The sequence below is a fragment of the Carcharodon carcharias genome, chromosome 3 (genome assembly GCF_017639515.1).
Source record: "Carcharodon carcharias isolate sCarCar2 chromosome 3, sCarCar2.pri, whole genome shotgun sequence".
Lineage (NCBI taxonomy): Eukaryota > Metazoa > Chordata > Chondrichthyes > Lamniformes > Lamnidae > Carcharodon > Carcharodon carcharias.
The window spans coordinates 64966901-64992078 of NC_054469.1; the positions used below are offsets into that span (position 1 = coordinate 64966901).

Sequence of the window (25178 nt, forward strand, 5' to 3'; positions counted from 1 at the left end):
ACAATGTCTGAGGTGCCGTCTTCCGGATAAGACAGTAAACCAAGGCTCCATCTGCCCTCTCAGGTGGATGTAAAAGATCCCATGCTATTTATTTCATAGAAAAGCAGGATTGTTCTCACTGATGCAAAAATGAAAATAAAAATACCTGGAAAAACTCAGCAGGTCTGACAGCATATGCGGAGAGGAACACAGTTAACGTTTCAAGTCCGTATGACTCTTCAACAGAACTAAGGAAAAATAGAAGAGAGGTGAAATATAAGCTGGTTTTGGGGGGGGGGGGGGGGGGGGGAGAGAATGACAATAACATCTTTAGGTAACCTCCACCTATCACTGGCCCTCTATCCAGCTTTACTTGTCTCCCCCCCCCCCCCCCACCCACCCCTTAAGCCTGCTTATATTTCACCTCTCTTCTATTTTTCATTAGTTTTGTTGAAGAGTCATATGGACTCAAAACATTAACTGTGTTCCTCTCCACAGATGCTGTCAGACCTGCTGAATTTTTCCAGGTATTTTTATTTTTGTTTTTGCTTTGGATTTCCAGCATCCGCAGTTTTTTTGCTTTTATCTTATTGCTTTGTTCTCACTGATGTCCTGTCCAATATTTATCCCTTAATTCACATCATAGATTACATGGTCATTATCACATTGCTGTTTATGGAGCCTTATTGTGTACAAATTGGCTGCTTTGTTTCCTCGATTAGAACAGTAACTACACATTTAAAATTAAGCATCTCAAGATGTTTTGCAACATCAAAGACACAATATAAAAATATCTTGTTGTCGCAATAAAATTTATGCTTCTTTTTCCAAAAAGATTCTTAGCACTTTGAACTAGGGAACCAAGTAGCAAAGCACAAGCACGAAGAGAAAGTTAGATTCTTACTCAAAGATCACAAATTGTGCCCCAAAAGCAGTTCTGTAATATGACCTAAGCCCATTGCCACTAATTTTGCTCCATTATGACTGCAACAAGATTCAGTAAGATAACTTTGCCTGCCAAAAGTACATTACTCACCTGTTTGGGTGGATCCTGAAATGGTGGACCCAAGCTTAGTACCATCAACCGCTATTTACATGTATGACTATAGCACTAGCACACCAATCACAGACACCAGACAAAGCTCTTACTAATGATAACATCAACTGCACAGGCAACCTATATCTACTTTGGAGGATGGTAAGCCTTGTGAAACCTGTGACCATCCTGGGCTTCAACTCAGCAGGTGTCTGGCTTTGTTCTTCCTCACTTTTGCTCCATGACTTAGCTTGTGTTCCTTGAATCATGCCATCTACATCTATGTATATAGTTGTGCTGATGTTTCTGCACAGTGCTGTAAAGTACAGGTTTGCTTCAATGCACAGTGGCTAATGATTCACTCTCTTAGAGATGGTTGGTAAAAGCACAAAAAAGGGAAGATCAGTGAAAGGTAGGATAGATTAAATGACAAAAGGTTTCAATAGTGCAAGACCAAAGTATGTGGCAATGAGACAAGTAAAGAAACAAAAGTGTATCTAGAGGAGGTCTGAATGGCAGGATCCTGAATAGCTGCCATCCAAAAGCAAAGAAATCACAGACCTTCCAGTTTGTTCTTCTTCCCACCCTCCCTCCTTTCACTTCCTCACATCTCTAACTTTCCCCAGTTCTGATGAGAGGTCACAGGCCTGTTTCTCTCCACAGATGCTATCCGACCTGCTGAGTAAATCCAGCCTTTTTTTTGTTTATGTAAAAACAGATTATTTGGCTATTTATCTCATTACTGTTTCTGGGATCTTGTTGTGTGCAAATTGGTTACATATTTCCCTACATTACAACAGTGATTAAACATCAATGGTACTTCACTAGCCGTAAGAGGAATGAACGTATAAAATGTAAGTTCTTGCTTTCAGTTTCTTACAGGTAAACAATACTCAAACATCATTAAAGTAACAAAAACTGAATTTTAAGCATCAGAACAGCATAGAAGTTGCAGAGTTCAACTCAGTAGCAGTACATTCATGTTCAACTTCAAGGTAACTATTTGGCCTAGGTGAGGTTAACTCCCACAGTCAACAATTCAAAGCAACACTGACATGCTTTCAAATAGTACATCTGTCACTTGGATGATGGCGACAAAAATTCACATATCCTTCCTCATCAGGTGGGGCTAGCTGAAATATCAGACAATTCCCTTCCCTCAGCATTGACCTGGTTCACCTTCTTATTAAATTTACATGTTGTTGTTGGCCAGGATCATGTTAGACTGAAGCCCATCTCCCTACTCCTTTGGTTCTAGCAGTTGTTAGCGATCCCACAGCAATGACCTTCCTTCTGTCATAAGGTCAGAAGTGGGGACGTTCACTGATGACTGCACAATGTTCAGCACCACTTGCGACTCCTCAGATACTGAAGCAGCCCATGTCCAAATGCAGTAAGATCTGGAGAATATCCAGGTTTGGGCTGCCATGTGGTAAGTAACATTCATGCTACACAAGTGTCAGACAATGACCATCTCCAACAAGAGAGAATCTAACCATCACACCTTGACATTCAATGACATTACCATTGCTGAATCCCCCACTGTGTTGACTGTGTTGATCCTGGGGTTAACACTGACCTGAAACTGAACTGGACTAGCCATATAAACACTGTGGCTACAAGAGCAGGTCAGAGATTAACAATCCTGTGGCAAGTAACTCACCTCCTGACTCTCCAAAGCCTGTCCACCATCTACAAGGCACAAGTCAGGAGTGTGATGGAATACTCCCCAAATGCCTGGCTGAGTGCAACTCCTACAACACTCAAGAAGCTTGACACCATCCAAGACACAGCAGCTCGCTTGATTGGCACCCTATCCACAAACATTTGCTCCCTCCACCACCAATGCACAGTAGCAGCAGTGTGTACCATCTACAAGATGCACTGCAGGGCTTCACCAAGGCACCTTAGACAGCACCTTCTAAATCCACAACCACCACTATCTAGGAGGCCAAGAGCAGCGGATGCATGGGAACACCATCACCTGGAAGTTCCCCTCCAAGCCATGTGCCATCCTGACTTGGAAATATACCTCCGTTCCTTCACTATCACTGGGTCAAAATCCTGGAACTCCCTTCTTAACAGCACTATGGGTGTGCCTATACCACATAGACTGCAACTGTTCAAGAGGCAACTTACCACCACCTTCTCAAGGGCACTTAGGGATGGACAATAAATGTGGGCCGAGCCAGCAACACCACACCCCATGAATGAATTTTTAAAAACTATTTTAAGAGCAGGGGACTCTCCCGATTTTCTGTCCAACATTGCTTCCTCAACCAATCCTCTACAAACTTTTTATATCAGGTCGCTGCTAAATGTGGGATCTTGCTGTGCACCATATAGTTGACACATTTATTTCAACAGGAGGAGGCCATTTAGTTATAAAAACAAAAAACTGCGGATGCTGGAAATCCAAAACAAAAACAGAATTACCTGGAAAAACTCAGCAGGTCTGGCAGCATCGGCGGAGAAGAAAAGAGTTGACGTTTCGAGTCCTCATGACCCTTCAACAGAACTAGGTGAATCCAAGGAAGGGGTAAATATAAGCTGGTTTAAGGTGTGTGTGTGTGTGTGTGTGTGTGTGTGTGTGTGTGTGTGTGTGTGTGTGTGTGTGTGTGTGTGTGTGGGGGGGGTGGCGGGGGGGTGGGGGGGTGTTGGGTTGGGTGGGGGGAGAGAAGTGAAGGGGGGGTGTGGTTGTAGGGACAAGCAAGCAGTAATAGAAGCAGATCATCAAAAGATGTCACAGACAACAGAACAAAAGAACACATAAGTGTTGAAGTTGGTGATATATATCTAAATGAATGTGCTAATTAAGAATGGATGGTTGGGGAATTAAGGTATAGCTCCAGTGGGGGTGGTGGGAGCATAAAAGATTTAAAAATATTTAAAAATAATGGAAATAGGTGGGAAAAGAAAAATCTATATAATTTATTGGAAAAAACAAAAGGAAGGGGGAAGAAACATAAAGGGAGTGGGGATGGAGGAGGGAGTTCAGGACCTAAAGTTGTTGAATTCAATATTCAGTCCGGAAGGCTGTAAAGTGCCTAGTCAGAAGATGAAGTGTTGTTCCTCCAGTTTGCGTTGGGCTTCACTGGAACAATGCAGCAAGTCAAGGACAGACATGTGGGCAAGAGAGCAGGGTGGAGTGTTGAAATGGCAAGCGACAGGGAGGTTTGGGTCATTCTTGCGGACAGACCGCAGGTTTTCTGCAAAGCGGTTGCCCAGTTTACATTTGGTCTCTCCAATGTAGAGGAGACCGCATTGGGAGCAACGAATGCAGTAGACTAAGTTGGGGGAAATGCAAGTGAAATGTTGCTTCACTTGAAAGGACTGTTTGGGCCCTTGGACGGTGAGGAGAGCGGAAGTGAAGGGGAAGGTGTTACATCTTTTGCGTGGGCATGGGGAGGTGCCATAGGTGGGGGTTGAGGAGTAGGGGGTGATGGAGGAGTGGACCAGGGTGTCCCGGAGGGAACGATCCCTACGGAATGCCGACAGTGGGGGTGAAGGGAAGATGTGTTTGGTAGTGGCATCATGCTGGAGTTGGCGGAAATGGCGGAGGATGATTCTTTGAATGCGGAGGCTGGTGGGGTGATAAGTGAGGACAAGGGGGACCCTATCATGTTTCTGGGAGGGAAGAGAAGGCGTGAGGGCGGATGCGCGGGAGATAGGCCGGACACGGTTGAGGGCCCTTTCAACGAAAACCTCAGTTAAGGAAGAAGGAGGACATGTCAGAGGAACTGTTTTTGAAGGTAGCATCATCGGAGGCCATTTAGTCCCTTGAGCTTGTTCCACCATTCAATGAGATCATGGCTGATCTGCTACCTAACTCCACTCATCCACCTTTGCCCCATATCCCTCAACACAAAATAACAAAAATCTATCAATCTCAGTTTTAAATTTAACAACTGATCTAGCATCAGCTGTCATTTGCGGAAGAGTGCGCCAAACTTCTATCATCTTGTGCATGTTGAAGGATCATGAGGACTCGAAACGTCAACTCTTTTCTTCTCCGCCAATGCTGCCAGACCTGCTGAGTTTTTCCAGGTAATTCTGTTTTTGTTTTGGATTTCCAGCATCCGCAGTTTTTTGCTTTTATCTTTTTGTTTTTATCTCAACAGTTTTGCTCTACGCTATCTGTACTCCTTAATATCTTGAATACTTTGATCAAAATACCCCTTAATCTTCTAAATTTCAAGGAATACAATCCTAGTTTGTGTTATCCCTCCTCTTAAGTTACTCCCAGGAGTCCAGGTTTCACTATGGCAAATCTACGCTGCACTCCCTCCAAGTACCAATATATCTTTTCTATGGTATGATGTCCAGAACGGCTCACAATTCTCCAGACATGGTCTAACCAGGGCTTTGTATAGCTGAAGCATGACTTATACCCCTTTAAATTCTATTTGTCTAAATATAAAGGCTAGTATTCCATTAGCCTTTTTGATTACTTTCTGTAGCTGTTCATTATGTTTTAATGATCTATGTAATTGGGCCCCCCCCAAAGTCTCCTTGGACTTCCACTGTTTCCAGCTTTTCACCATTTTGTAAGTACTGTTCTGTTCTTTTTAGGTCCAAAGTAGACAACATTTACTTACACAGAGGTCCATTTGCCAAAACTTTACCTATTCACTTAATCTATCAATGTCTCGTTGTGATGTTACACTTCCATCTGCACTGCTTATAATGTCACCTATCCTTTTGATGATCAACAAAATTGGATATGTGGCTTTCTATCCCATCATCTAAGTTTTTAATATGGTGAATAAGTAAGGCTCCAACATAGATACATGCAGGGCACCACTAATCATGTCCTGCCAATTAGAGTACCTGCCTATTGTCCCTATTCTCTGTCTCCTACTGCTCAGCCAATTTCCTAACCAGGTCCATAATTTACCTTCAATTCAATGAACTTCATCTTTAGGTAACTGTATCTTATGAGGTACTTTTATCAAATGCCTTCTGGAAGTCTATATAAATAACATTCATGGACATTCCTCTGTCCATTACTTTAGTCACATCTTCAAAAATTTCAATCAGATTTGTCAGGTATGACATACCCTTTACAAATCCATATTGGCTCTCTGATCAGCTGAAAACTTTCAAGCTTTTCAGTCACCCTCTCCTTAAATATAGACTCTAGTAATTTCCTAACAACAGACTGGTCTACAATTCTCCGGTTTCACTCTCACCTTTCTTAAATTTCAACCAAATTGCACACAGTAAGGGTCCCAAAAACAGCAACGTGATATAGATTATCTGCCTATTTAGTCATGCTGGTTGAGAGATAAATATTGGCCAGGACATCGGGGATAAACTACACTGTTCTTCCCTGAAATACTGTCATGGGATCTGTCTTAGCCCAAGGGGCTGACAGAGCCTCGGTTTAACATCTCATCTGAAAGACACACATCCAACAGTGCAACACACGCTCAGTGCTGCACAGGGGTGCCACCCTAGATTTTGTGCTCAAGTCTCTGATATGGAATTTGAACCCACAACTCCCTCATTTAAGGTGAGAATGCAAAAATCGAAAGTCATGGACAGTGCTCACATCTTCAGATTCTTAATTAAGCATACCACCCTGTCCACTAATGCTAATCTGCCAGGAATTATCCTGTCCCTGTCATCTCCAAGCTATCCGTTGACAAGTCAAAAATATGACATCCAAACAGTGAAACTCAACTTTTCTAACTAAGCAAAATTTGTCACCTCTCTGATATATTACAATCAGAGATAAAAAATAAAGGAAGTGATCAGGAAAATTGTATATTGTACAATTGTAGATAACGTAAAGGCCAGTAAACTGTCCAATTTGTAACTGTGTGTTTTGTTCCCCTTCCCTTTGTTCCGTCCTTTTCCATATTGTGTTCATTTGTAGGTTTTTCAGTTCCGAGGAAGGGTTGTATTTGAATCATTAATTTACATGTACTTGCCACAAATGCCAGCTGACCTGTGCATTTATAGCATGTTTTTGTTTGGATAAAGTTTTTAAATAACGCTTCACATTTTTTTCTCCCCATTTGTGCTGAAATAAAAACACTAAGCTTGAAACTAGTTGTTCCTCATCGGCATAAATTTAGGGAAAGTGCCCTTAGTTGGGCAAGATTACCAACTTCCAGACTATATGCCTCAGTCATATAATTCAACCTGCTACATGATTTGGCACAATGAGCTCAATGGGGGTTCATCTCTCTCAAAACAAAAACAAAAACAGAATTACCTGGAAAAACTCAGCAGGTCTGGCAGCATCGGCAGAGAAGAAAAGAGTCGACGTTTCGAGTCCTCATGACCCTTCGACAGAACTTCTGTCGAAGGGTCATGAGGACTCGAAACGTCAACTCTTTTCTTCTCCGCCGATGCTGCCAGACCTGCTGAGTTTTTCCAGGTAATTCTGTTTTTGTTTTGGATTTCCAGCATCCGCAGTTTTTTTGTTTTTGTGTTCATCTCTCTCTTGCCATTACCTCTTGGGGGGGGGGGGGGGGGGGGGGCAGAAGGAAACAATTTCAAAATTTGTTTTGTCAATTATTGGTAAAATGAAGATAGTAGCCATCACACTTTTTCTATTTTTTCAAACTCCTTATGAATTCATTTACAGTATTATTTAACATACCCCAATCAATACTGAAATATCATTTGCAAATGTTCCATGCATCTTTCACAATCAACTATGTTTTTCCATTTAATCCTTTCTCTGCATTGTCTGCATTGTTTACACGCTCAACCAACAAGGAACCTGAAGCATGCTGTGAATTTAAGACATATATTTCAACTGGGCATTTACGATGACAGTTGGTTTTAATTTGACAAAAGCTTTAAACGATAATGTATTAAAGATAAAGTTCCATATTCCATTTGAAGCACTGGGTTTTCATATGAAACATTTAATCTCAGATTAGATGTTCCTTACCCTCACAAATGATTTATGGCGCTGAATGATTTTATTAGTGGAAAAAAACTTGACCAAAATCTAACTGGACTGCAACGATATGATTTCTAACTCCAACCTTTTGTAAACAAAAGGCCCACATTTACCAGTATTAACGTTGCCCGAATCCTTCTCCAACAAAAGCCTGGAGGACATCGCGCACCTTACATCGTCAACTTCAAAGCGACCATTTGTACACACAGGCCATTAATTCGCGGAGTACATTTTTCCCACAGGACTTACCAACATCTTGATCGAATGGATTGGCGGCAAAGAGCGGCATCTCCGAAGCGTGTTTCTGTATGGATGTGTGTGTGTGCGTGCCTTCTTGCTGTCCGACTCGCCCGCGGCAGTGGCAGTGGCTGTGGCTTTCCTGTCCGTCTGAGCGCACCGATGTCTCACACCCACCCCCTGACTCACTTTGCTGCCGGAACTCGCCCCACATCCGAGACGGGAGTGAGTTCAATGGCAGCTTTACTCCAGCGACGCGCCCTCCGGGCCGCGTTCTGTGGCTGGCACGAGCTACCGGGCCACGTTCTCTTCCTTCTGGCTCTAAAGTCTGGTTATGTGGGGCTGCTGAGAGCCGCTCTGTCTCACATGGAAACACAGCATGTTGGGAAATCAGGGCGCCTGCACCACTGCCTGAGAAGAAGCGAGACGGAGACAACAGTAGTCATGATAAAATATTGAGCTAGACATTGGGGCAACGCCAGAAAATAAAAAAATGCCATATTACATTGATATCGCTAAACCTGCATCCACAAAGAAAAATTCAATGAGCTCAACTGTATTTCATTTTATTGTAATCCCCCCCCCTCCACCCCCGTTTTCTTTTCCCAAGCTCTAATCTAAGTCCCGGAGATCTGCAACGTAATAACGCGACACATCTCAAAAAAACTCCAGCAATGGGGAAAGACAGCGATGTCTTCATTCCACCTGTCTGTGCAATATTGGTCAACGGGCCTCTTCACGCTGATGGGTGACATTTATACATGATGGCAAAGACTGCTCAGATTGCAAAAGCATTGAAACAAATGGAGTTTTGTACTTTTCAAATTAATGCCAACCCTGTGAACGAACAAAACATGAGCAACACCTTAAGAACAGATGGCACCGTCTGCCAAAAGCATGTGACTCAGTGCCATTCTCCTGCCTTTTCCCCATAGCCCTGCACATTGTTTCTTTTTAAATAATTCATCTAATGCCTCAATTGAACTTGCCTCCACCACGCTACCAGGCAGTGCATTCCAAACCTGAACCACTCCCTGCGGAAAAAGTTTTTCTTTTCTCAAATCGCAATTGCTTCTTCTGCAAATCACTTTAAATCTGTGCCCTCTCGTTTGCAATCCTTTTCCGAGCAGGAACAGTTTCTCCCTATCTACTCTGTCTAGCCCCTCATGATTTTGAACACCTCCATCAAATCTCCTCTTAGTCTTCTGCTCTCCAAGGCGAACAGTCCCAACTTCTCTTCATGGCTGAAGTTTCTAATCCTTGGAACCATTTTTGTGAACCTCTTCTGCACTCTCTCCAATGCCTTCACATCCTTCCTAAAGTGCGGTGCCAGCAGCTGTACACAATACCCTAGTTGAGATCTAACTAGTGTCCTATACAAGTTCAACATAACCTCCATGGTCATGTGCTCTATACCCCTAATAATAAACTCTAGATTACTGTATGTTTTATTAACTGCTCTCTCCACCTGCCCTGCCACTTTTAATGACTCATGTACATATACACCCAGGCCACTCTGCTCCTGCGCACCTATTAGAGTTGTAGCCCTTATTTTATATTGCCTCTCCATGTTCTTCTTACCAAAACGATTCACCCCACACTTCTCTGCATTGAACTTCATCTGCCCACTCCACCAACTTGTCTATGTCCTTCTAAAGTTCTACACTGTCCTCCTCAAAGTTTACAATGCTTCCAGGTTTTGTATCATCCACAAACTCTGAAATTGTCCCATGCACACCAAGATCTAGATCATTAATATATATCAGGAGAATCAAAGATCCCAACACTGATCCCTGGGGAACTCCACTACAAACTTTCATCCAGCCCGAAAAATATTCATTAACCACTACTCACCCTTTCCTATTACTCAGCCAATTTTGTATCCATGTTCCGACTATCCCTTTTATCTCATGAGCTATAACTTTTCTCACAAGTCTGTTGTGCAGCACTGTCTCAAAAGCCTTTTGGAAGTCCATGTACATCACATCAATAGCATTACCTTCATCAACGCTCTCTGTTGCCTCTTCAAAAAACTCCAGCAAGTTAGTTAAACACAATTTTCCCTTAAGAAATCCAGACTGGCTCTTCCTAATCAACCCACATTTTTCCATGTGAGTATTAATTCTATCCCCATTAATTGTTTCTAGAGCTTCCCCACCATCGACTGATCTGTAGTTGCTAGGCTTATCCATGCAACAGTTTTTGCAATTCTTCAGTCCTCTGACACCTTCCATGAGTCTAGGGGAAACTGAAAGATTATGGCCCATACCCCTGCAATTTCCACTCTCATTTCCTTCAATATCCTTGGATACATCTCATCCGGTCCTGGTGCCTTGTCAGCTTTAAGTATCAACAGTTTATCCAATAACCCCCCATTATCAATTTTGAACCCTTCTAGTGACAGAGTTTCCTCTTGTATCACCATAGCTTGGGTAGCATCTACTTCCTTGGTAAGGAAAAATGCAACGTATTTATTTAACACCTCAGCCATGTCCCCTGCCTGCATGTGTAAACCCCCTTGATGGTTCCTAATCAGCCTATTCTGCCTTTTACCACCTTTTAACTATTTATGTGCCTATGGAAGACTTTGGGATTCCTCTTTATGTTGGCTGCCAGTCTTCTCTCATAATCCCTCTTCACTTCTCTTATTTGCCTCTTCATCTCTCATCTGAACCTTCTGTATTCAGCTTGATTCTCAATTGCATTTTCTATCTGACACCTGTCATAAGCACACTTTTTCTTCTTCATCTTAATATCTGTCTCCTTTTTCATCCAGGGATCTCTGGATTTGTTTGCTCTACTATTCCCTTTTGAGGGAATGTACCTAATGCCCAAACCATTGCTTCTTTGAAGGTAGCCCATTGGTCAGCTACAGTTTTTCCTGCCAACCTTTGGTTCCCGTCTAGCCAGCCCAGCTCCGTTTTTGCCCCATTGAAGTCAGCTCTCGCCCTGTTAATTATGGGATTGCCCATTTTCCTTTTCTACCATCATCCTAAACTTATGATACAATGATCACCGTCTCCTAAATGTTCCCCCACTGACATTTAACCTACTTGGCCCACCTCATTTCCAAGAACGAGGTCCAGCAGAGCCTCCTTTCTTGTTGGATTGAACACACACTGCTGTAGAAAATTCTCCTGAACACACTCTAGGAACTCTTGCCCCCCTCTTCCCTTTACACTACCACTATCCCAGTGGTAATTAATGCCCCCCATTAAAAGTACTCTGTAATATTTGCACCTCTCTGTAATTTCCCTGCAGATTTGTTCCTCGACATCCTTCTCACTAGTTGGTGGCCTGTAGATGACACCGAGCAATGTAATTGCATCCTTTTTGGTCCTTAGCTCTAGCCAAATTGACCCTGTCCTTGAACCCTCTGGGACATCTTCTTTCTCCAGCACTGCAATGCTCCCCCTAACCAAAACTGCCACCCTTCCTCCCTTCCTTCCTTTCTTATCTTTTCTGAACACCTTGTACCTGGGAATATTTAACACCCAGTCCTGCTCTTCCTTGAGCCATATCTCTGTTATTGCCACAACATCATATTTCCACATGGCAATCTGCACCTCTAATTCACCAATCTTACTATACTCTGTGCATTCACATACATGCATATAACCCTAATTTAGACTTTGTCACTTTCCACTTACTCCAATTGCACCTATTAACTTACTGTTCTCAATTCTAGTGTTATCTGTCTCTCCCAGCACCTTGGTATTTCTCTCTAATATTCTCTCCTGGTTCCCACACCACTGCTGTGTTAGTTTAAAGCCTCCCCAACAGCATTAGCAAAATGCCCTGCAAGGAACTCAGTCCCGGCTCTGTTCAGGTGCAAGCTAGATGGTTTGTACAGGTGCCATCTCCCCCCACTGCTAGTCCCAGTGTCCTAAGAATCAAAAGCCCTCCCTCCTGCACCATCTTTCCAGCCACATATTCATCTGCCTCATTTCACTATTTCTGTAATCACTTGCACATGGCACTGGGAGTAATCTGGAGACTACTACTTTTGAGGTCCTGCCTAGCTCCCTAAATTCTGTCTGCAGGACAAAATTCTCCCTTCCTACCTAAATCATTGGTACCAATGTGGACTATGACCTCTGGCTGTTCAACCTCTCCCAGAGGAATGTCCTGCAGCCACTCGGTAGCATCCTTGACTATGGCACCAGGGGACAACATAATATCTTGGAGTCATGTCTACTGCTGCAGAAAAGCCTATTTGTTCCACTAAATAATGAATCCCCTATGACTATTGCTCTTCCTTTCTTCTTCCTCCCTTCCTCTACAGATGAGCCAATCATGGTGCCACAAACTTGGCTCTGACTGCACTCCTCTGAGGAACCAATGCCTTCACCAGTTTCCAAAACAGAAAACCGATTAGCAAGCAGGACCCCAGGGGACTTCTGCACTACCTGCCTGGTTCTCTTGGACTGCCTGGCAGTCACCCATTCCCTTTCTACATCCATGTTCCTAACCTGCAGTGTGACCACATCTCTGAACATGCAATCACTTAGCTCTTAGCCTCACACATGCACCACAGTGACACCAGCCCTGCTCAAGCTCTGAAGAGACCGCCAAAGGGGAATCTGAAGGCACCATCCTCGAAATTCCATCACAGTGCTGATCCACACACTTCACCAGCACAGAGACACACACCTCGGTGGGAGCTAGCTCTAGAATAGGCATGGGGACAGATACTATTGAGCACAGTATACAGTCTGATCTGCAGCAAGTGGCGGCAGGGACTTCCAGGTTCCCGTCATTCAGAAGGCTGCTAGAGGCCAGGGACCTGTTGATTCTGAGTCAGGTGACGAGCCTCTGGACTTGGTCATGTCACAGTTGCTGGAGCTGCAAAGGCAAGCTAGGGAATATCAGGAAGGGATGTCCGCTGCATTCCTCAGATTAAAGGCACAATGGAGGAGTCTGTCCATCTTCAGGCTGAGATGCTCGTGCTGGCATTGCAATGTACCAAGGTCAACACTGGCAGGATGGTGGCCGCCATGGAGACCTTGGTCCAGGACGTCACTCCTGCACTGCTGTGCTGGCTTAATTCCACCGCTGATGTCATAGTTGGCCTCCAACAGCGTGTACATGAGATGGGTGCTGGGCAGCCCGATCTCACTCCAACTACTCCTTCCACTCATGGAGTCCGCCAAGTGCCCTTGGGCACCCATAGGGAAGAGGATCAGCATGTGCGCACTCCAGGGTCATCCACCCAGGTGACTCCGGGGGCTTCTGGCCCATATGAATTCCTTCTTCCTGTGACCTCCGCAGCTCCAGCTTCACAGGCCAAGGAAGGTGCCACTGCCACACAGGAGGACCCTGAAAGCAGGCCAAGGCCTTCCAAGTTTCAGCCTTCCAGAGGATGCCGATCAAAATAATCAGAGACAGGGCATCCAAGTCAGCATGCTTCCTCCACCTCTGCTGTGGATGTGTTATGACACAGCAGTTGGTAAAGGCTGTTATTTAAAATCCCAGAGGGAAACTTTAAACAACTGTCATAACTGTCATTTCAATTGGTATGTTTGAGCTGCTACTCTGAATTCAGAAATGAACCCACCAAGCCTCATGAGGTCTTATATCAAACTAAATGAAACATTTATTAATGTACAATAAGATATTAAACATAAACACATGTTTACAAATTATTACTATCATAACTTTTTAACAAATTCTCAAATTAATCTCCACTAAGGCAGCAATAACCAATAAACTTAAACAGACACGAGGCAAAGCATTTTTCACCTTATGAATTAAAAATGAGGTTCCTTTCAATTTGTTTCTTTGCAGACACAGTGGTAGGCTTACAGACTTAGATCTTAAATGCCTCTGCCCTGCACATGCACAAGTCCTTTCTGTTATACTCAGCCTTCCCCTTTGAATGTGAATTTTCATTGTATCACCAGGCCCTTTGAGCCCCTTTCATAGGATCAATTTTATTAGTAACATAAACATATTGCTTTGTGTCTCCTAGCTAGGTGCAAGATTTCACAACAAAAACAGAATTACCTGGAAAAACTCAGCAGGTCTGGCAGCATCGGCGGAGACGAACAAAGTTGATGTTTCGAGTCCTCATGATCCTTCAACAGAACTAAGTAAAAATAGGAGAGGGGTGAAATATAAGCTGGTTTAAGGTCAAGGGCAGGATTTCACCCTCAGTCTTTGAATGGTTTATTCAACAAAATGCAAACGTATTCTTTACCTTACTGTTTACATCTCAAAACTACTATACATCAAAGCACCCAGACTGGCTGGCTTTAATCCAATTAACACACACACACTCACAGACACAGACACGGACTAAACCTTCATTTATAAAAAAAATTCCAATAACATTATGTGCATTAATACCTCTTCATGACAGGGTATCTGGGGAGCACCAAGGCAGAGCGGCAGGGTTAAGGCAGCTAAGGAAAAATAGTTGCACAGCCTTGGCATGGGCATTGGTCACTCGTTACTGTTCACTCTGGTCAATAAACTACTACGTATGTTTCCCTGCCTGTGGGCCCTTGTTCTGATGAGCAGTGTTCTTGTCATTCGGGTATGAAACTTTTCTGCACAAGATAAAAGGCAGGTGTCTCAGTCCAGGGCATCTTCCTTGTGCTCTGTGCAGCCTTCAGACCATAGTAGTCTCCCTGGAAACATTACTGATGCGGGCTCCTCAGCGGTGCTGGTTATTGCTGCTAGAATGTAGTGGGCATGTACCACATAGTTCTCGCATTCTCTCTGTGTGCTCTCAGGACATTTAAGGTGAGCCTGGCCCCCCATTGCACCAGTGTCTGTGACCATTGATGCTATGCATCAGCTCCTGAAGGTCTCAGGTTGTGAAGGTGGACACGGCATTGGATGCATCTAAAGTTTCATGGCTGCAACTCTATGAGATGACCCTGATCATGGAGCACAAGCGAGATGCCCTCAGCAAGATAGGAGTCAGATTTTCACAGAGGCTATGTGAAGATTCATGGAGTGTCCTCATTGCATGCTATCGTCATCCTCCCCTTTGAATGTGAATTTTCATTGTATCACCAGGCCCTTTGAGCCCCTTTCATAGTATCAATTTTATTAGTAACATAAACATATTGCTTTGTGTCTCCTAGCTAGGTCCTGTGATCGAGTTATTATTTGGGTCTCCACTGCATCTCCATGACAGGAGCATTCTCATGGAGATTTTTGGCACTGCCATAAGCCAGACTGGAGTCAAACATTCACAATTACGATATGAGGATCTATGGGGACACCTCATTGCATGTCATCATCATTTTCCACAAATCTGGCAGCTTTGAGGGCCTTCCGAGTGCGCTTGCCTCATCTAGCCAGTGCGAGAGCCTCATCCTTATCATCATCACCACCGAGGATCTCCTCACCTTCATCCCCGCTGCCGCGCTCCTCATCCGAGGAGACTTCCAGCTTCTCCATCTCCTCCTCAGCCAGCTCGTCACCCCATTGGAGTGCCAGGTTGTAAAGGGTGCAGCAGATGACAATGATGTGCGACACCCTCTATGGACTATATTGCAAAGTACCAACAGACCGGTCCAGACACTGGAACTGCATCTCCAGCATCCTGATGGTTTGCTCCACCAAGTTGCGAGCTGCAGTATGACCTTCATTGTACCATTGCTCTGCTGCAGTCTGAGGCCACCGCACGGGTGTCATCAGCCACAGCCTCTGTGGGTAGCCCTTGTCCCTGAGGAGCCATCTCTGCAGCCTCTGTGGACCCTGGAAGACATCAGGGATCTGCGAGTGACTGAGGATGTAAGCACTGTGCACACTCTCTGGAAATTATGCGCACACCAGCAGGATGTGGTTCTGATGGTCACATACCGGCTGCATGTTCAGTGAGTGGAAGCCCTTGCGGTTGATGTAGTTCACCATGTGTGGTGACAGAGACATGAGCGCCACATGGGTGCAGTCAACCACACCCTGCACCTGTGGGAATCCCAAGATCTGGGCAAATCCAATGGCCCTTGCATCCTGGCTGTTCTGGTCCAGGGCAAAATCCACAAAGTTGTGTGCCCTCAAGAAGATAGCATCCGTGACCTCATGGATGCATTTGTGAGTGGTGGCTTGTGAGATCGCACAGAGGTCACCTCTGGAGCCCTGAAAGGAGCCACTAGTGTAGAAATTGAGCGCCGCGGTCTCTTTCATAGCTACTAGCAATGAGTGCCCTCCATGTTCCCTTGGCGCCAGGTCTTGCAGTAAGTGGCTGATGTGAGTGACCAGGTCCCTAGACATGCACAGTCTTCAGTGACACTGGTTCTCCATCATCCGCAGGAATGACAGGCAGCGTCTATAGACCCTGAGTGTCACTAGGCGCCAACCAGCCATGGCTCACTGTCGCTCCTGGGCAGCATGTGCAGGAACCCCAGCAGCCCCTTCTTCCTGAGTTGCTGTTCTTATCTTTGCACAGCCAGGAGCCTCAGTCCCTCTCTCTTCCATCTTCTTCGCTCTCTGTAGGCCATCAGGCACACAGCTAGGTCACGAGGATCCATGCTCCTGATGTAGTCCTCCTGCAGCATGAAAGAGAGAGAGAGAGAGACGTGGTTACCATGGGTGTACCTAGCATCCTTTCCTGGCCCTGTGATTCTGCCCCTTTAAGCTTACCGGGAAGTGCTGGTCACCCCTCGGATGGTCAGAGATGAGTGCTCTGCATGGCTGCCCTGTCAACCTGCGACATGGGGGACACTGGTCTAAACCAGGATGCTGAGATTGTAAGGGGCTGTGAAAGCCTCCAGCAGTGACTGCTACATGGCCAGTGCTGGTGAGGAGATTGTACAACTTGTGCAGTCCAACTGCTCCACATTCCAGTAAAGTGGCCGCAGACTCGCAGTCTGTGCCATGGTGGTGGGGGTAAGGTCTGGGCGGCTTGGTGACACATTGGTGCCTCCACATTGCTTGTGTGGGCGGGAAGGCTAGGAGCCCACTCCCAATGTTATCACTGTGGCTGTGCCTGAACTGTCTCGTTGCAGAGGGATGGTCAGTTTATACAGGTGTCCTTACTGCGTGGCCACTTCCCTCACCTACCCTGCCCCCCACCTCGATTACTTGTGCGCGGGATCCAATGCCAGGGCAGTGGTTGCCCCTGGACACCACCCCCCTCCCCCCACCCCAAAAACAATGGCTTCTGGGGCCAGGCTCAGTTGCCCTGGGACACCACCCCCATGAAAACAGTTGCCTCCAAGGCAGGGCGGCACTTCACCCAGACCTATCCGGCACCCTAAAGCCTGCAAAGCAGCAGGCAACCCTGGTGATATGTGGAAAATGATGCTGTTCACTCACCTCAGTTCCCCCAAAGTAAAGGCCGCCAAGTGCACGTCACCTGTGTGCTGTTGTGAAGCACGTCGATGTGCTTTCCCACTGACGTGGACAGATGATCCGGCGGGGTTCCAGAGCCTGGTGGGTTGGCCTTTCAATCAGTTACTGATGTATTACAATGAGCTCCATGCCGATTGTTAGCAGGAACTCGGCCCGCAATCAGCGGGCTGAGCTGACGATTGCCACCTGCCTTCTCGCCATTGTTAACCAGATCGCACCATATTGTCTGCGCCCGCCACCTATCATGCCCACTACCGTGAGCACGGAAAATTCCATCCTCTGTTTCTCTCTCTGCAGATGCTGCCAGACCGGCGGAGTCTTTCCAGCACTTTGTGTTTTCAATTCGCCGGTGTCTTGGCCAATAATTATTCCCCTACCAACATCACTAAAACAGATTATCTGATCATTAATTCATTAGTTCTCGGGTTGATCAGCTCAGTTGGCTAGATGGGGTTTAGATTAATACCAACAGCACAGAGTTCAGTTCCTGTTCTGGTTAACATAGACTCAGGGCCTGCCTCCTAGGTATACCTGTAATCAAAAATTCATTTGCTGTACACAAATTGGCTGACCTTAACAGGGTTACAACAGAGTAGTAAATTCAGTAAAACTAAGTGGAGTGTGGCAGGAAGAGACCAATACCTGAACAAAAATAATAGTGTGTTTGTGAGATCATGGCAAAATAGGAACATAGGTAAAAGTTTTATCTTAATGCCTTATACCTAATATCCAAATACACAAAGCATTCACAATACATTAAGTTAATTAACAATACAGATAGAAATAACTAAATTTGACCCAAAATTGCCATTATGGAGATATGGTTGCAGATTGAACAAGAATGATAACTAAATATTCCAGACACTTGAGTTTTAGAAGAGAAAGGGAATGGCTAGCCCTGATAATAAAGAATTGGATAAATTCAGCAGAGGGAATCAAGATGGGTGAACCCAAGATATAACAATGGACAGGACACAATGCTAGAAGTAGTTTCTAAGCCCCCTAACTGAAGTTCTAGTATCAGGCAATGTACAAATCAGGAAAATAGAAGTGCGTATAACAGGGTAATACAATAATCATGAGGGATTTGAATATTCATATAGATTGGGCAGACCAAATTTATGGTAATAGCATGGAGGATAAGTTCATGGAATGCATTCAAGTTAGTTTCCTCGAACAGTTTGGAAACAACAGCAAGTGATTTGGCCTAATCCAAGTTTTACCTTTACCTATAGAGGATATAAAAAGACAATCCAGTAACAGCTATAAATCAGGAGATGGAAAGGAGATAGGAACTTGGTGAAATTACAATCGCTAGGGAAGCAGTATTGAGCAAACTGATGGAGCTGTGGGCTGACAAGTCTCCAGGTCCAGATGGGCTTCATCCTAGGGTCTCAAAAGAGGTGGCAAATGCAGAAAATAAAAGCTCATCGTGTAAGGGGCAACATATTAGCCTGGATAGAAGATAGGCTGGCTGGCAGAAAACAGAGAGTATGCATAAATGGGTCTTTGTCTGGTTGCAGGATATGACTAGTGGGGTCCCATAGGGGTCTGTGCTGGGGCCTCAATTTTTTACAATTTACATCAGTGACTTAGGTGAGGAGGGTGAAGGCATGGTAGCTAAATTTGAAGACAACACAAAGATAAGTAGGAAAGTATGTTGTTCACAAGACATAAGGAGTTTGCAGATGGAAAAAGATAAGTTGAGTGAGTGAGCAAAAATCTGGCAGATGGAATAAAATGTGGGAAAATGTGAAGTTTTTCACTTTGACAGGAGGAATAAAAAAGCAGAGTGTTACTTAAATGGAGAACAGCTGCAGAATTCAGAGGTGCAGAGGGATCTTGATGTTCTTTTGCATAAGTCACAAAAAGTTAGTATGCAGGTACAGCATGTAGTCAAGAAGGCTAATGGAATGCTATCCCTTATTACAGCAGAGGTGGATAGATTATTGTTAGGGAAGGGAATCAAAGGTTATTGGGGGTAGTTGGGTATGTAGAATTCGAAACACAACCAGATCAGCCATGATTTTATTGAATTAAGTTCAAGGGGCTGAATGGCCTAGTTCTGCACCTATTTTGTATGTTTGTCTGTAAAATCAGTGTACTTTGGTCACATATCTATAATTATTGATGGATAGCTTTATACTATTTTAAAAACAAGTGTCATGCATCATTTAAAATTTATTTGTGCTGCTTCCGGTTCTTAAATGACAGCAGAGGATTTTCATCAAGTTGAAGTTGTGACTTTTCGGCCAGGATTTTTCAGTCGGCATGCGGGGGCGGGCCCGACATGCTGGCACATAAAATGATGCACAATGACATCGGGCATGCGTCCCAATGACATCATGCTGTCTCGCGCTGCTTGGTTCGGCAGGCCCACGCTGAAGTTGGCTGCGCACTCGTCAATAATTGATAGGTCTATTAAGGCCATTAGCCAAGTAATTAATTTCAAGTTTACACTGCCCGTCCAACCGTACAGTTGGTGGGCAGGCGAAAAGGCCAAGTGTCCTTTACGTTTTTTAGGAAACCTCATCCGTGAGCGGGATGAGGTTTCCTAAAGCTTTTATGAATTAAATAAAAAGTTTTTCTGAAAAATAAGAACATGTCCCATCTCATGTGACACAGTCACATGAGGGGACATGATTCATTAATTTTTTTATTACATTCATCTATTTTTTTCAGAAGGGCTTCAATCTCCCTGAGCCTCAGGGAGACTGAAGCACTCTTTCATGTGCATGCACGAAAAAGCACTTGACCCGACTCTCCCTTCTCCCCCTGCCCACATAAGTAGCACGCTACCACTCGCGTATTACGCTGGGGGGGTCTTAATTGGCCCGCCTGCATAAAATGGCGGAGCTCAGCTGATCATGGGTGGTGGTCAGCTCTGCGGCCATCCCCACCTGCTCCCGCCAAGCCCGAAGCTCATTTCCAAATTTTCTCTACCATTTAGCTTTTGCAGCTACGATATATCTGTAGACTGAATTGTGACCAAGATTTCAACCAAACTTCTTGGCAGTGATCTCTTTTTTAACAAATTGAGTTGTTTCCAGTTTTCTATAAATTCTTTAAAAAAAACTATCACATCCTTCTCTTCTATCCAATTTCTTCCTTTCCAGTTGGGGCTTGTTAGCTCACTTGACTAGATGGCTAGCATATGGTTCAGAATAATGCCAACAGCACAGGTTCAATGATCTGCCTTCTCACCTTCCCCCTGAGAGTGGAAGGCAATGGCAAATTACCACTGAAAAAACCACCACAAAACAGCTCAGGGTGAATCCAAGGACCTTGTTTTAGGTAGACCACACAAAACATACCTTTCCAAAAGTGTTGACTTGATGGGCTGTGGTTGCATGGCCACTGGCTGTTATCTAGTCCATCTTCCAATTCACTATTATTTACGTTTAATCTTAATAATTGGTTATTGGCAAGCTAACTGACTGCAGAGAACATCACAGCCAAGTACAGTCCTAGCTTCTCCAATATCCAAACATGCTCACTTCTTGCAGCAGCATTGATGAGGTCATTGGATAACAATCCCTGGCCAATTTCCACCACCCTAAACCAGCACTGCTGGTATAAATTGTGTTCTCGGGACAAGACAAAAAGGCAACAGACAATGATATTGATGCAACAAGTTAACAGAATTTATTAAGTAAGCGACTGAACAAAGATTCTTCACAATAGGCGTTAGTAGAATGTTGCTTTCGATCTTAGTTCCTCAAAGTTGCCTGGACACAAGTGATATTGTCTCTCTGATGTCTTCTCTTCTCTGGCTCCTCCTCCTATGTGTCAAGGTGTCCACTTTCTTATCCTCCTTAGTTCTGTCCATGTGTAGTTTTGGACATAGTCTCCTGCCTATGTATGACCTGGCTACCTGAGCCCATGTCTACATGTAGCCTGGCCATCTAACCCCAGATTTGCTAGTAACCTTTTCACACCACTCCATGTGACACCAGGTTTCGTGTTTGACACCAAACTGGCAGGCAGCAGCTTTCTGTGGAAAGAGCGTGCTTTTTTAAAATCATTAACCCTTTAGTTCCCTCATAGCTGCAAACGGTAAAATCAAACGCCATTTTAATTCAGAGCTTTCCCACAAATAATACAAACAACATATTAATCAGATCATCTTCATAAATGAAATAAGCAACATATTTATAATTTATTACAGCCCCCTTCCCCCACTAGTCTTTTGCAATTGGATTTTGACCCATTTGTAAAAAATATCGAAAGGGATAAAGCAGAGGTTTATTATATGCAATTAGAGGGAGCCCTACTTGATAAATCACTTAGAAATAGCCAGAAAAAACTAAATTGGTTAAAAATACCCAAAGATGCAATCTTAGGTCTATTTGTGTAAATACTTATGCGACAATAATAAATACTGTTGTTGTGAGTGTTTCAGTTTCATAGAAGAATGCTTTTTTTATTTTACTCTTCAAATTAAAACAAATTCTGAATAGATTTTATGAACATCAAAAGTTAATTGTGCTCTGTAAAGGTACTGCCATATCCTGTCAAGTCCAAGAAGAGATGGCAACTGTCCATCAAAATCTTGAAAGCTAAGGTATTTGTTAATGCCCCAAGAAAGATTTGGGTGATAAACAATAATAATGATACAATGTTGCTTAGTCTTAATCACCCAGGTTAGTTTCAGGAGTTTAGAAAACTGGAAGAGTTTGTTTGTAAATTGATGTGTACAGGTTAAGGAAACTACAAAATGTAGGTCATAGTTATTCTTCGTTCTCAAACAAAAATGAGAAAATTACTCAATCAGTATCAGAGATAACTTCAATCCATCCAATTATACTTGGCTAAAAATCAAGTTCTTTCATGCTTGTGTCATTCCTATAAATAATTTGTGGAATTAATAAGTAGGATATACCCAACTGAATTAAACAAATAATATGAGGCTTGTAAATATTCCTAAATCGCATCACTATCTATCATGCTAATTTCTACGGTTTTTTAACTTAATTTGGGACAAATCTAAGCACTTCTCTTCTAATTCAATTTATTTGCTCATGTCTTGATCCATTAGCTTGTGTTGCTTATGGCCAGTTTTTCATTAATGTTTTATTATTTTTTAAATGAAATAAATATTACAGTAGCTTATTTTTAAAAACTATATAGGTAACAATATGGTGCCTGCTGCAACTTCAGATGTAATGCAAATTAATGCATCATTAAACAGACATTAAAGCTTCTTCAGTTGAGCAGACAATACAGTACAAACAACCAAGGAAGTAAAGAGACCTTTTTAAGGTTTTGATTTATTTATACTGCTATTCTACATTCAGGCAAAATGAATGATAAAGTTACACTCAGAAGTAGCAGCCATTATGGCAGTGTAGGTGTCTGGAACATTTTTACAGCTTTTGATCCATTTGTTTATAAAGTAGCAATGGAAAAGCTTTCTCAACACTATCGTTATGCATATTTTTGTTTAGTCTACAACTGGCTTGCACAAACTGTAAACTTTCTCAAATACTTCCCAGTCTGTTCCATGGCACGGTACTTAGATTCTTTTAAAGTACTTTAACCTTGGAGTCAGGTGGCATTATGGTTAGAATATTATACATTCACATGCTTTTATTCTGATTGGCAGCTGTATTCCAGTCCATTTGCCATGATTTCAGTGATTTTAGCATTTATTTTGATAAGTGAAAATAGCCTATCCTTGTACATTGCAGAGTCCCAACTGTGGAAAGTAGTAACAAGGACAGTATGAAGAATGCTAATATGGAAAGTATCAGTGTCTCATTCAATTGGAGCAAATAACAGAGAAGGATCAACATTTGGGTATGTCCTTATTACCAAAACCAATGTGGAAATAGGTTGCAGTGGAATGGTTATTCAAAACTCCCTACTTAACAGCACTGTGACTCCATCTATACCATATGGACAGCAGCGGTTCAAAGAGGTGGCTCACCATCACCTTGTCAAGAGCAATAAGAGATGGGCAATAAATGCTGGCCTAGCCAGTGATGCCCACGCCCCATGAATGAATGAAAAAAATTATGGTTCTCTGATCAATCAAATCTTTGCCCTACAAATTTTTTGTAATTTAGAAGTCAATCCAAACAGTTTCTCAGCTAGATATCAGGCAAGTAACGAAATACAGAATTGCAACAATATTGACCTCAAACAGTTATGATGCAGTTTCAATATGAGCTCTTTCTGCAGTGTGTTATGAATGTGAGACTTTATTAGGCAGTTGTATTTTAAATTATCATTTTTAATTTCCTGGAATTGGGGATGGAGAAATCTCACTAAACCCTGTCTGAAGACAGGCCCAATTCATTTGGTTGTCATGGAGAAAGAGGCACGGACCCAAACCTATAGAAATCAAGTGCGCACTTTTACACGTTGACACAAAAGAGTGGTAGCTGATCTTTCTGGCATGGACTCTCAGGCAGAGAGAGAGAGAGAAAGCTGCTGCTGGTTGAAGAAGCAAAGAAGCTACTGCTGTGAAAGCAGGATACTTGTAAGAGTCAGTTTTCTGTCCAGAAGGGAGAAGACAGAACAGAAGGGACATTTGAAGATTTAAGAAACAAGGAGTCGCCAAAGTAGACATTGCTGCTGTCAATTCAAGGATATTCAGAAGGACGTTGGAAGACTCGCCCTCACATGGCAGAGTGAAGAGGGCCTACAGAAAAGCCGGAAGGAGTTTTGGACTTTATCTTCAAGGCTACGTATCTGTTGAGAGCATGGTGTAGTGCACAAATGGGTCAAAAAGCGTTTTTGGTTGAGTTAATTAGGGAGTTAATGGGGAAGTACCTTTTCTGTAGTTTGGTATATTAGTTGCTTATTAAGTAATATTCAATCTACGTTGATTTTACTTCATTTATTACAGAAGAGTCTTAGAATGTGAAATCTTGTACAATTTCCGCCACTCGCTAGGAAATTAATATCTCTTTTTAAAAGTTATGGATTGTAAATAGAATGAAACCTTAAATACTTCTGTACGTAAATTCTAAATTGTCTCCAATAGCAGTTAGCAAAGAACTACAGGTCAGGAGGGAAAAAAGACTTACATTTATATATCACCTTTCATGACCTTAGGATTTTGTAATGAGCTTTACAACCAATGAAGTACTTTTTGAAGTTTAGTCACAATTGTAATGCAGGAAGCACGGCAGCCATGTTGTGCTCAACAAGATGCCACAAAGAGCAATGAGATAAATGACAGATAATCTATTTTAGGTATTATTAAGGAATAGAGGTTGGCCAGAATACTGGGAGAAACAGCCTTGCTCTTCTTCAAGTAGTGCCACAGGATCTTTTGCATCTACTTGAGAGAATTGATAGGACCTCAATTTACATACCATCTAAAAGACTGCACATCCAACAGTGCTGCACTCTCTCAGTAATGCATCAAAATGCCACCCTAGATTTTGTGCTCAAGTCATGTGGACATAGGTGGACTGAAATTTGAACCTATCACCTTCTGACTCAGAGGTGACAGTGTGACTGCTGAGCCACAGCTGACAATGAAGAATTAGATTTGATGAGAAGAGGGGACAGGAAGAATTATCCTCCTCACTACCAGTTCTGCTGCATTATGCTTCGGTCCAGAACAACTTGTAGGTGCTTCCCACAAATTCAGTGTTCATAGATTTTGAACCATTCAACTATTAATAATTCTCAATACTGCTGAGCTAAATATAAGTAAAGATTTTGAAGGTACAATCTACA

At 43.3% G+C, this 25178-nt stretch overlaps 1 protein-coding gene across 2 annotated transcripts in view; it reads right to left on the reverse strand.

Moving 5' to 3' along the window:
- Nucleotides 1–8506, reverse strand: part of LOC121276487 (signal transducing adapter molecule 1-like) — a 78439-nt gene extending 69933 nt beyond the window's left edge. The window contains exon 1 of one of the 2 annotated variants that reach the window (XM_041184952.1): nt 8187–8506. In XM_041184952.1, coding sequence (XP_041040886.1) covers nt 8187–8388 — 202 coding nt within the window. In that variant the 5' untranslated portion in view covers nt 8389–8506. The remainder of the gene's footprint in view (nt 1–8186) is intronic. The other variant, XM_041184953.1, reaches the window with a different exon arrangement.
- Between the last annotated feature and the right edge of the window lie 16672 nt (nt 8507–25178).